The following is a 13,397-nucleotide window of genomic DNA, read 5'->3' on the forward strand; positions in this document are numbered from 1 at the left end:
CTTCACCAATACAATTTCTAATCAATCTTTTAACTGCTCAAAGGAATCTGTATTTAGACAGTTTAGAACATCTCATGCCTCTCACGGTTGGGAGGCTGTGAACAATCACATGTGGCCGGAAGAACCTGTTCAGGCAGGCTAGAGGACTTCCAAAGGAGTTTGTAGGTTGAAACACTCTTGTCATGCCCAGGAACTTTATCAACTGGAGCTGTAAGTTAACTCTTTTTCAGAGAGAGGTGGTGGGGGACAGCCCCCGATAAAGTCAGAGGTGTAGGTGAGAGCACAAAGCAGTAAAGTAGGCAGACTCTGGTTTGGGGGGTAGGTGCTCAAGAATTTCCAGGGAGACTCCTGAGGCTCGATCGGCCTTTGCATATGCCAAGCCTCCGTCCTCATGACCCTTGCCACAGGTGGAGTTCCTCATGCTGGCTCCCAGCAGCAACCCACTCCAGTACTCTTGCCTGGAAAATCCCATGGGCAGAGGAGCCTGGTGGGCTGCAGTCCATGGGGTGGCAAAGAGTCAGACACGACTGAGCGACTTCACTTTCACTTTTCACTTTCATGCATTGGAGAAGGAAATGGCAACCCACTCCAGTGTTCTTGCCTGGAGAATCCCAGGGATGGTGGAGCCTGGTGGGCTGCCGTTTATGAGGTCGCACAGAGTCAGACACGACTGAAGTGACTTAGCAGCAGCAGCCACATATTGTTGTATGGGAGAAGCCAACACAAAATTGTAATGCAATAATCAACCAATTAAAAATAAGTTAAATTTTTTTAATCTTTGTTTTATATAAAAATATAAAAATGGTTTATTTCATCTATTTGTGACCTAAAACACTGCTCATTACCATATATTTCTACAGTAATTATTATCCTATAAAAATTGGTTATTAATCAATGACTTACATTTTTAAAATACTATGCCAAAAAGAGTCTTTTGCTTATAGCTAAAGTATCTCAGTCTGACATCTGTGAATCCCATGATACTTATGCAAAGTCTTGTGTGGCTGTATCTACATGCACATTTTTTAGGGAAAAGGTTTATAACTCATCCAGTGGGCTACAACCCTACAGGGAGAAGACACACACCCAGAAAAAGGAAAGAAATCCACAATCATTATCAGGTAGGTCTATCTGTAGGCAGAAATCTGACTGCCAACATTCAGTCATAGATAATGTTCTTTGATGACAGAATTCTACCTATGAAAGAATGAGAAGATAAGACATGTCTTCAGTTTTGGAAGGGCACTAGTGGGGCAACAGCAGGAACATAGACATAGGACCAAACCCACTGGACCAAGATGCACAGATTTCCTCAAAGTGGACAGGACAAGGTCTAAATTAAAAGAACTGAGTCAGAGCCTGTCCATCAATAGAATTTGTGCTTCTGGTTTGAGAAGATCACCCTGGGTACTGTAGTGGGTGAGCTCAGTGACCTCAGATGAGTAAACTGGGATGCTAATCTGCACTGGAAGCCAAACAGATCCAAAATAAGACAGATTTTAAATACATCAATTAAGGAGACAGATAACATTTGCTGAGTGCCTATCATGTGTTGACAGCTAAGAGATGCTCATGTGTACTGTCACATTTAATTCCCTTAATAAATGATACCTAGAAGCCAAAACTGGAGAGGTTTTCTCCTTTACAAAAGAATTCACAACATTGCAGTCCTCAGTATTTTTTCAAGGAAGGACACATACTAAACCCATATCTTAGAAGAGCATAAGACTTCACAAAGTACCAAAGTTGCCCAAGATCAATAAATTTTAATGGAGGAAAGAGCATAATACCCCTCTGAGAGGGAGTGGGGATGTCATTTTAAAAGACTTGCACCAGATAATATTTGTGCACCGTAATATTTTAATTTGTTGATTTGGGGATACAAACAACAAAGAGATGCTCAGAGATGGGTTTATCTCTCAAAATCAATAATTCTCTAGAGAAAGAATATCCCCTTAGTGAAAGTTGTTTATATAACTACTGTGTTGTGACATCCCTCTGTGATTTGCTACAACTTCCCAGGACAACATAACAGATTAAGGCAGAAGGCCCAAAATGCTGATTTCCCACCAGGGCTCTCCAAACCAGACCATTCTGCCACAGATAATCCCACTGACAAGAAATTGTAAAGTGATCTTTCAGGAAACACATTAATGCCCTTGTCAGTAACTTTTCTTATAATGAGTTTTCTAAATAACTAATGGTTACTCATTAACAGATTAACAGTGTTTTAACCTATTAAGATCGGAGAAGGCAATGGCACCCCACTCCAGTACTCTTGCCTGGGAAATCCCATGGGCAGAGTAGTCTGGTAGGCTGCAGTCCATGGGGTTGTGAAGAGTCAGACATGACTGAGCGACTTCACATTCACTTTTCACTTTCATGCATTGGAGAAGGAAATGGCAACCCACTCCAGTGTTCTTGCCTGGAGAATCCCAGGGACGGGGGAGCCTGGTGGGCTGCCGTCTATGGGGTCGCACAGAGTCGAACACAACTGAAGAGACTTAGCAGCAGCAGCAGCAACCTCTTAAGATAAATAACTAATGGTTACTAATTTTCAGTATTTTAACCTATAAAGATTTAAAAATAAAGAGAAAAAAGGCAATGTATCTAGCCTATGCTTTCCTAAAATGTATTCATCATGCTTTTACTTTCTTAAAAAGTAGTTATTTTAACTCTTCCTTACTACTCGAGATGATCCCTGTGACCATTGACCTGAGAAATATAATAAGAGTGTCCTTGTCTTCTTTGCTATCTGTCATCAGGCTCTCTGTTCACACAGTTTATGTATCAACTCATATGGCCCATCTCCTTACAATTTATTCTGAGCTGAGACACTGTAGGCAAATATTAAAATCATCATATTTTACTGTTTTGTGATCATTAAATCGAGTCCTCTCATTTTGCGTATCAAAAATAAAAGACTAGGAGTTTTGTCCATGGTCACACAATGGGTTATGGTAGACCTGAATCTCACTTAGAATCTGCAGCTCATATGGAAAAACATTAGTCAAAATTGTGATTAAAAATTCCTTAAACTAATCTTTTAAGCATGGTATCTATGTTTTCTGTACTATAATTTTTATACTCCTTGGAGTTTGGGTACTACAGAGACAGACTGAGGAAATAAGAAAAGGAAAGTCTGCAGGCAAACTGGTGTCTATTCAAGCCATTTGCTTTTAAGATAACCATCAAATCCAGTGAATGAGAAATGAGAGATTTTTATTGTGTTCTTCTTTCTCAATGGAATTTTTCCATTTGGTTTTAGTATTTAGCCTCTATAACATTATGTTACTATATTTCAATTGATTGTTCTATCTGCTGAAGATTAGAGGATTAGGTTTTAAAACTCAGATGTGAGTTAAATACAACTATAATATCAGTGCAACTCCATGAGGGGTATAGAGTGTACAGATACACAGGGCTCCAGGTGCCACCTTTAGCACTTTTTCCTGCTACAGTCTCTCTACCTAATTACAAATCAAGCTCTGGATATGACTTGAAAAACAGAAACAAAAGGTTTGCCAACAAACTTTTCAGTAGTGATATCCAGTTTGTTTACTTCCTGTTTCTCCTTTGTTCTCTAGTGATTAAGTTTGCTGCAAAAGGGAGGTATTGGTAAATAAGAAGACTTTTGAGCCTTTTCAGTCATTTTGATTAGCATCTTTGGTAACTTCTTTTTTTCTCATAAACATATGGCAAAGCAACATGCACTGTTCCAATAATTATGATTTCAAGTCTAAGGTAGTATTTGTTTATTCTTGAAACCTGAAACAAACATCTGGTGGTTAATGCTTTGAGAAAAACAGCACCTTAGTGCATTATCTCTGTCTATGATTCAAGATCATGAGCAAAAATATTATAAGTAGGTGAGATTAAGCCACAGGAGTTTGTTGGGCCATTCAGTTTTTTTTTTTTTAAGTTTTTAAGAACCAAACTTCATTTCCTCTAAAGTAGGAAAGGCAGTAGAGATGGTGCAATAATCTTAAGGACCTCTTCCTTTCTGCCTCATCTTGTACTTTATAGAAAGAGTATATCTAGTATAGGTCCTCTCATTAGACAAAGAAAGATTTGAATGTTTTCTTATCACCATCCCATATATGCTCAGAATTATTGACAAACAGACAGTGCAGTTTGTGTATATGCTCAGGTTCATGTTACCATGCATTTTTTTGTTAATGAGAATGGTATCTCCTACATTAAAAATTCTTTGCCAATTTTTTTAATACATCTTATTTTAAGGTTTATGCTAGCTCACCCTTTCTATTGCAATATGACACCTGGGATAAAATTTGAAATGAAGATGTACTGTCCTTTGCATTGTTGCTCATCTTAGGGGAAAAATTGGTTATTTTAAATATTTTAGTATATTAGTATAATTTTTCAGTGTATTTGTCTGTTAAGGCTACCATAGCAAATACCACAGACTGGGTAGCCCAAATAATAGAAATTAATTTTTCATAGTTGTGTTAGTTGGACATCCAAATTCAAGGTATTGGCAGTTTCGGCTTCTCCTGAGACCTCTCTCCTTGGCTTGCAGGGGGTCAGCTTCTTGCTGTGTCCTCATATGGCCTATCTCCTGTGCCTGCACACCGCTGCTGTATCTTCCTCTTGTAATAAGGACACCAGTTATGTTGGATTAGGGCCCACCTTCCTGATCTCATTTACATTTATTACCTCTTCAGAGGCCTTAGCTTCAGATTACAGTCACATTGAGGGTTAGTGTTTCCACATATGAATTCTGGAGGAACACAATTCAGTCCGTAAATGTGTAGCAATGCTTATTAATCAAATATTCTGTAATATCCTCCCCTTGAGGAAAAAAATAAAATCTTAGGAAGGAAAGTGCTAAAATTATCATTTATATGTGTTATCAAGTTATAGGAAGTATAAATTTATATGTGACTCCTTTATATGAGATGTCATTTATAAGTGAAAGCACATAAAATAACCCTTAACTCCATTTTTCAGCCTGTCTCAATAGAACGCACAAAGATTTAGTGAAGAAACAACCCAGCAGACTAGCAAGTCACACTTCCACATACTATTTGCCAGGAGAGACCAAGAGATAACCAGAATCAGAAATTCTAGGTGAGGCTGCTGCTCATTCCTCTGTTCTGAGGTCAGATCTACAGATTGTTAACTTATTCTCTGGGAAGTGTGGATTCTATATTTGAAAGCAACCTGAGCCTGACTTAAGTGGCTTCAAAAAGCCCAGCCACAAGCCTGAGGAGCTTCAGTAAAACACAGCACAATAAAACAAAGGCTGCTGCAGTGTTGGTACATGAATACAAGCTGAGTAAGCTTGTCCCTTCCTCAGGTGTAGACCGCCTAGTTTTTTCAGAACACCATGTTCTATCAGATCATTTACAATGTTCCCATTTCTTAATTTTTTTATTCCCTTTGGTTAAAGAGAATTGCCACATGTAGTGAATAAACGGTGGCTCAGAAGGTAAAGAATATGCCTGCAATGCAGGAAAACTGGGTTCCATCCCTGGGTAAGAAAGATCCCTTGGAGAAGGGAATGACTACCCACTCCAGTATTCTTGTCTGGAGAATCTCCATGAACAGAGGAGCCTGGCAGGCTACAGTCCATGGGGTCGCAAAGAGTTAGACGCTACTGAGCAACTAACACTAACAAAAATATAAGATGCCCAGTTAAATTTGAATTGCAGGTAAACAATGAATACGTGTATGCATGCTCAGTCACTTCAGTCGTGTCCAGCTCTTTGTGATCCTATGGACTGTAGCCCGCCAGGCTCCTCTGTCCATGGAATTCTCCAGGCAAGAATACTGGAGTAGGTTACCATGTCCTCTTCCAGCTTCCTAGGAAGCCAGCCCAGGGATCAAACCAGCATCTCCTGTGGTTCCTGCATTGCAGGCAGATTCTTTACTGCTGAGCCACCAGGGAAGCCCAAACAGTGGATATATTTTTAGTATAAATATGTCTCATGTGATATTTGGGACATACTTGTACCAAAAAAAGAATTCCTTGTGGGACATACTAATATTAAACAAAAGTATTTGTTATCTGAAATTCAAGCTTAACTGTGGGTCCTCTATTTTCTCTGGCAACTCTACTTAACAAGAATTAATCCTCCTCTTGCATCTCCCTTCCTGGACTCACCACTCTCTTAAACTTCTATCACCAACTTTGTATATTTAATTTCCTGCTCTTAATTTGGCACTGCTCCCAAGGGTGAAAACCCCATTTCAGGCTCCCTTGCATTATACTAATGTGACATATGGTTATAGATTGTTGTTGTTTCATTGTTGTCCAATTCATCTGAGACCCTATGGGCTACAGTCCATGGAGTCATAAAGAGTCGGACACAACTGAGCGACTAAGCACAGCACAGCACAACTGAGCAACTAAGCACAACACAGCATGGACTGTACTAGGCTCTGTCCATGGTATTCTCCAGGCAAGAATACTGGAGCAGGTTGCCATTTCCATCTCTATGGGATCTTCTTGACCCAGGGATGAAACTCAGGTCTCCTACATTGGCACTCAGAGTTAAAACATTAAAGTTAGCTTGATCCACCTTTTCCCCCATGCTGAAATATTTACATCTTTATATCAATGCCCCATAATACTACTGTGATCACATTAGCTAATATTGTGTGCTTAATAACATGGGAGAAGGCAGTGGCACCCCACTCCAGTACTCTTGCCTGGAAAATCCCATGGACGGAGGAGCCGGGTGGGCTGCAGTCCATGGGGTCACAAAGAGTCGGACACGACTGAGCGACTTCACTTTCACTTTTCACTTTCATGCATTGGAGAAGGAAATGGCAACCCACTCCAGTGTTCTTGCCTGGAGAATCCCAGGGATGGGGAGCCTGGTGGGCTGCTGTCCATGGGGTCGCACAGAATTGGACACAACTGAAGCAACTTAGCAGCAGCAATAACATGGGAAAGAAACTCTAAGCCTCTAAATTTCTAAACCCTGGGCTCAGTCAACTCACCTGTAAAATAAAGGGACCGAATCAAGGTGTTTTTCCCCCAAGGCACCTTTAAACAGTTCCTTGCCACAAGTCTTTAAAATGCGGATTCTGTTAATGTTCACATTTGCCTTGTGAAACCTAATTATTACTACTTTGGGTGAACCTCTCTTCCCTTCAAGTAAGTAGTGTTTCAGTCAGTTCAGTTAAGTCACTCAGTCATGTCCAACTCTTGGCAATGCCATGGACTGCAGTACACCAGGCCTCCTTGTCCATCACCAACTCCCAGCGCTTATTCAAACTCATGTCCATCAAGTCAGTGATGCCATCCAACCGTCTCATCCTCTGTTGTCCCATTCTCCTCCCGCCTTCAATCTTTCCCAGCATCAGGGTCTTTTCCAATGAGTCAGTTCTTCACATCAGGTGGCCAAAGTACTGGAGCTTCGTATCTTCAGCATCAGTCCTTCCAAGGACCATTCAGGACTGATTTCCTTTAGGATGGACTGGTTGGATCTCCTTGCAGTCCAAGGGACTCTCAAGAGTCTTCTCCAACACCACAGTTAAAAAGCATCGATTCTTCAGTGCTCAGCTTTCTTTTTGATCCAACTCTCACATCCATACATAACTACTGGAAAAACCATAGCCTTGACTAGATGGACCTTTGTTGGCAAAGTAATTCTCTGCTTTTTAATATGCTCTCTAGGTTGGTCATAGGTTTTCTTCCAAGCAGCAAGCATATTTTAATTTCATGGCTGCGGTCACCATCTACAGTGATTTTGGAGCCCCCAAAAATAAAGTCTGTCACTGTTTCCATTGTTTCCCCATCTATCTGCCATGAAGTGATGGGACTGGATGCCATGATCTTAGTTTTCTGAATGTTGAGCTTTAAGCCAACTTTTTCACTCTCGTCTTTCACTTTCATCAAGAGGCTTTTTAGTTCCTCTTCACTTTCTGCCATAAGGGTGGTGTCATCTGCATATCTGAGGTTATTGATATTTCTTCTGGCAATCGATTCTAGCTTATGCTTCATCCAGCCCAGCATTTCACATGATGTGCTCTGCATATAAATTGAATAAGCAGGGTTACAATATACAGCCTTGACGTAATCCTTTCCCTATCTGGAACCAGTCTGTTGTTCCATGTACAGATCTAACTGTTGCTTCTTGACCTGCATACAGATTTCTCAGGAGGTAGATAAGGTAGTCTGGTATTCCCATCTCTTGAAGAATTTTCCACAGTTTGTTGTGGTCCACACAGTCAAAAGCTTTGACATAGTCAATAAAGCAGAAATAGATGTTTTTCTGGAACTCTCTTGCTATTTCGATGATCCAACGGATGTTGACAGTTTGATCTCTGGTTCTTCTGCCTTTTCTAAATCCAGCTTAAACAACTGGAAGTTCATGGTTCACGTGTTGTTGAAGCCTGGCTTGGAGAATTTTAAGCATTACTTTGCTAGCATGTGAGATGAGTGCAATTGTGTGGTAGTTTGAACATTCTTTGGCATTGCCTTTCTTTGGGATTGGAATGAAAACTGACCTTTTCCAGTCCTGTGGCCGCTGCTGAGTTTTCCAAATTTGCTGACATATTGAGTGCAGTACTTTCACAGCATCATCTTCCAGGATTTGAAATAACTCAACTGGAATTCCATCACTTCCACTAGCTTTGTTCCTTGTGGTGCTTCCTAAGGCCCACCTGACTTTGCATTCCAGTATGTCTGGCTGTAGGTGAGTGATCACACCATCATGATTACCTGGGTCCTTAAGATCTTTTTTATGTAGTTCTTCTGTGTATTGTTGGTACCTCTTAATATCTTCTGCTTCTTTTAGGTTCATACCATTTCTGTCCTTTATTGTGCCCATCTTTGCATGAAATGTTCCCTTGGCATCTCTAATTTTCTTGAAAAGATCCCTCGTCTTTCCCATTCTATTTTTTTCCTCTGTTTCTTTGCACTGATCACTGAGGAAGGCTTTCTTATCTCTCCTTGCTAAGTAGTGTTTAGATTACTTAAATAAGTAGTGTTGCGATTACTCCATTAACGTCTTCCTCTTTAAAATTGCTCGCCCTATATTTCTCAAGAGCCAGAGAATCCACCTTTTATTTCCCTCCAGCCCACTCACCCTAATACCAGACTTTGAGCACACCGGGTGACCAGATGATGTGATCATGAAAGTGCTGATAATGATGAAACAATTCTGTCAGGGCGGGTTTTCTGACTATCATTCCTTTCTTGGGAATTGAAGTCCTCTCCACCGGGTCGGAGACCGCCGTCTGGGAGCCGCTCCTTGTTCTCTTCCGCCATCTAGTGGCACCAGGCTTGCTCTCTTCGCTCAACTTGCTGTTCAGAGCTGCAAAGATTTCAAAGATTGTAAATCAAACGGATGAATTGTTTTATTCTTGTCATTACAGTAAAAAGGGCTTATAGCGTGTTTCGAGAGATAAAAATGTAATGTATTGATAAAAAATAAGTATAACACAATAGAAGACTTTAATACCTGCACAGTATAGATTAAATTCATGTAATTTAATCTCTTTAATATGTTCCAATGTTAACTTAAAGACAAAGTACAAAATATAAACTAAGATAAGGAGTTCTGAGGAAAGATTATCTTTCTCACGGGCTTCTGTATAATGTTCATGGATTTTTAAATTTCAAATAAAAGTGATCGAAGCAGGTTTAAAAAATGAAAGGAAAAGGAAATAAAGTTCTGATAGACATTAAATTGTTTAGAGAGAGAAATCTCAGCTCTTTTTTTAACCATTTGACTTTAATTAAGTTAGAACTTATTATCATTATTATTTATACATGCAATACAATGTTTAATGAATGAATTCAGTTTTAATGTAGAACTTTCTTCAGATGGCATGATAGTGAATTTAATTGTGTGATTCAGAAAAGTGAAAATAAATTTCTCTAATGAATGAAATAAAATATTTCTGAAGTGTGACTTATATCCCATTAAACCTTTTATTTCTGACATTTTAACATTATTCTGGTTTTAGTTTTCTTTTTATTTAAAATGCCAATGCTATCATGCAGTGTTTAGGTTTTTCTAATAAAAATGTATTTAATTGCAGTGCCACTTCAACCTTTAATACACTTGTGACCCAGCTATAAAAATCTCCAATTTGTTTTTCAGGGTGGGAAAATTCCCATAAGGTGGACAGCCCCAGAAGCTATCGCCTACAGAAAATTCTCCTCAGCAAGTGATGCATGGAGCTATGGCATTGTCATGTGGGAGGTCATGTCCTATGGAGAGAGACCTTATTGGGAAATGTCTAACCAAGACGTAAGTGCCATCCGTAGTTAACCGCCACTTTGTGAGTACAGACACATTATCATTGATGAAGAAACACCATTTGTCCTCACTCAGATTAGCCCTTATCTTCCTGAGAGTTGTCCAGGGTTTGTGGCTGAAGTTGACTAGCCTTTCACTCTGAGCTGTGTTTGGTGTGGTAAGGGCCAGCTGATGGACTTTGTCACGTAAGTACCTATCCATGTCTTACATCTAGTACTGAACACACATGTGGTTCTAAGGAAGCCTGACTGTGCTATGCAACAGCCTTGCCCTACAAGTGTCAAAAAACAAAGAATAATGTTTACCTTTCATTTCTTCCTTAGGGCAATTTAATGTAGCACTGTGAAGAGCAAATTTATTTAGGAGAAAATTTAGCAGAAAAATATTAAATGCTTTCAGGCAATGTGTTATCGATACGTCATCTACTACTATGGTTCTTTGGAGATACATGACCCTTTTTGCAATCTATTTTATCTGTAAAAGTTACCTTGCTGCTGCTACTGCTGCTAAGTCACGTCAGTCGTGTCCGACTCTGTGCGACCCCATAGATGGCAGCCCACCAGGCTCCCCATCCCTGGGATTCTCCAGGCAAGAACACTGGAGTGGGTTGCCATTTCCTTCTCCAATGCATGAAGGTGAAAAGTGAAAGTGAAGTCACTCAGTTGTGTCCAACTCCTAGCGACCCCATGGACTGCAGCCCACCAGGCTCCTCCGTCCATGGGATTCTCCAAGCAAGAGTACTGGAGTGGGGTGCCATTGCTTTCTCCAAAAGTTACCTTGGTGGCTAATAATATTATAGAAGAGGGTAGTTCGCACACATTTGACCTCTATGGACTGTTGGACGTGGTAGAAGAGACAGTAGTCAAAATATGCTAGAATCCTGACAATGCAAGTGAATGTGCTGTCAGATCTGCAGATACATTTTCGTACCCCATTCCCTCAGCCCAGAATCCAGACGCTGTCCACTCACCTGCCTTCTTCGAAGTATCTAACAGTTTCTGAGACAGTGGTAATGGGAAGTCAACTCTGATGGGATTCTGAATGTTCTCAGATGGAAACAAAGACTGTGTGGGTATGGATTTTTTAGAAAATCCATAGACGTAGTCAACTCTTGTCACATCTCTTCTGTTTTTTCCATTCAACTGCTTGAGCCTCACCTCCACACCTCATACTCATTATCCCATCCCAACCTCAAGTGGTCCAAATATCTTAAAGGTTTGTTCAGTGACAGAGAAAGGTTAATCTTTTGGACACCAATAAGACTGGGTTTTGGTTAGCTCACCATGACTTTTGTTTCTCCCTGACTTGAGGTGTTAATTCCAAAGCTGAGTGCCTGCTCTTGTGCCTACTGACTCTGGAGAATGCCAGGTCCAGAACCTACATGTAGCAGGTTCAAGGTCATCAAACGCTGTGCCACCATGCTCTTTAAAGCCCTGCATAAAAACACAAAGCCAGGTGGCTTAGTCCTGCAGAGCATTTTCCCTTAAGTACAGAGTGTGGCATGACCAGCAAACTGATACACTCCCAACATTTAAACTTTTTTAGATCCAGGCCATTTACTGTCCCTAAAGGAATTTTATTTGAAGGACCTTGTTGCTCTTTCCTGCCTCTGGGCCTTGTTTGGAGCAACTTTTGTCCAGCTCTGCTTCTTAAAATTGAATCTCAAGAGCAGAAATTCATCCCTTCACTCCCAGGAAGAACTCATCTTTTTTTAACCAGCTATCCAAGGTAATAGACGCCCCGGATTCAGTCACCATAGTTCCTACTCTACTCTTAACCCAAGATAAGGCTTGCCTGCTTCTCCTACTGTGACATGACTAAAATAGGCCATTCAAGCAAATCTCTAAAATAAGAAGTCCTCCTCCAGATGAATGAAAATCCTCACTGCACAGAAGAGCCCTCAGTTCAAGTACCTTCCTTAACTGGTGTTCCATATAGTCCTTGTCTTAACCAGTTCTCTGTCAGACCTAAAATAAAAAATTACCTAACTCAGAGGACTCCAAACTTTACTAATAATATACCCTTGCCAGTAAAAAGTTCTTTAGCATTCACAACTGACATATGTGTATTTATCTGCACATTATATATAAGTCCTACTGTACTAATACATTCATTTTTTGTTTAAAAAGTAATTTGTTGAGTATCTTCTCAGGAAGTAGAGATTCAAGGGAAAACAAACTGGATTGAACTTTTATGAAACTGAGGTTTAGGGAGGTGACATGATTTCCCTAGAATCACATAGTAAGTGCTTTGACAGTGATACTAAAAAAACAACTCTAATAACCTTCTAGAAGTCATGGGCAAGGAGGAGGGAAGATGAAATAACTGCCTCTTTCATGGTGATTTAGTTTACATCCATAAGCCAGTGATTTCTTGCCCTCATTGAGTTTATATTCTGGCAAGAGGGCAACAGACTTTACAGAAAGTAAATCAGTAAAATATGTAATATGTAACATGATCATTAGTGTTTGGGAGAGAAAAGTGAGAAAGGATAAGAAATGTTAGGAATTTGATTTTAAATATATAAATACATTGCCAAATACAGTTGTAAAAGTCATTCCATTTTGATCATAAAAGTCAGAGTCATTCTTAGTAGACATGTGTAAATAGTCTTTCTTACAGTAAGACAGGGCTTCCCAGGTTGCACAGTGGTAAAAATTATGCCTGCCAATACGAGGGATGCAAGAGACTTGAGTTCAATCCCTGGGTCAGAAAGATTCTCTGGAAAAGGAAATAACAACCCACTCCTTTATTCTTGCCTAGAAAATTCCATGGACAGAGCAGCCTGGTGGGCTTCAGACCATGATGTCGCAAAAAGTTGAATGTGACTGAGCTCATGCATGTGTGCGTGCACGTGCACGCACACACACACACACACACTCATGTATAAGACAAATAAACATAAAGAGAAGTTCTATTATTTTTTCTGTCTCCTGGATTATCATTTTACCACATGGGGTACTTTGTACCACCAGTTTGGTAACCACAACCACCATTAGGTAGACTATAATTCAGCCATGAAAAGTGCCTCAGTTTCATGACCAACAAATATAATAAAAGGATGAGGTTAAATGATATTTAATATCCCTTTTAACAGTAACATACTATGTCTTTATAATCTCTGGAGAAATAATTATCATACTTGTCTCAGCAAAG

General features: G+C 39.9%; 1 protein-coding gene across 1 annotated transcript in view; it reads left to right on the forward strand.

The window, feature by feature from the left end:
* The window catches only part of EPHA6 (EPH receptor A6), a 1,024,550-nt gene that overhangs the window by 983,545 nt on the left and 27,608 nt on the right, over positions 1-13,397 (forward strand). The window contains exon 15 of the mRNA XM_055567870.1: positions 10,083-10,232. Within this exon, the coding sequence (XP_055423845.1) occupies positions 10,083-10,232 (150 nt within the window). The remainder of the gene's footprint in view (positions 1-10,082; positions 10,233-13,397) is intronic.

Source organism: Bubalus kerabau, chromosome 2, assembly GCF_029407905.1.
Source record: "Bubalus kerabau isolate K-KA32 ecotype Philippines breed swamp buffalo chromosome 2, PCC_UOA_SB_1v2, whole genome shotgun sequence".
Classification (NCBI taxonomy): domain Eukaryota; kingdom Metazoa; phylum Chordata; class Mammalia; order Artiodactyla; family Bovidae; genus Bubalus; species Bubalus kerabau.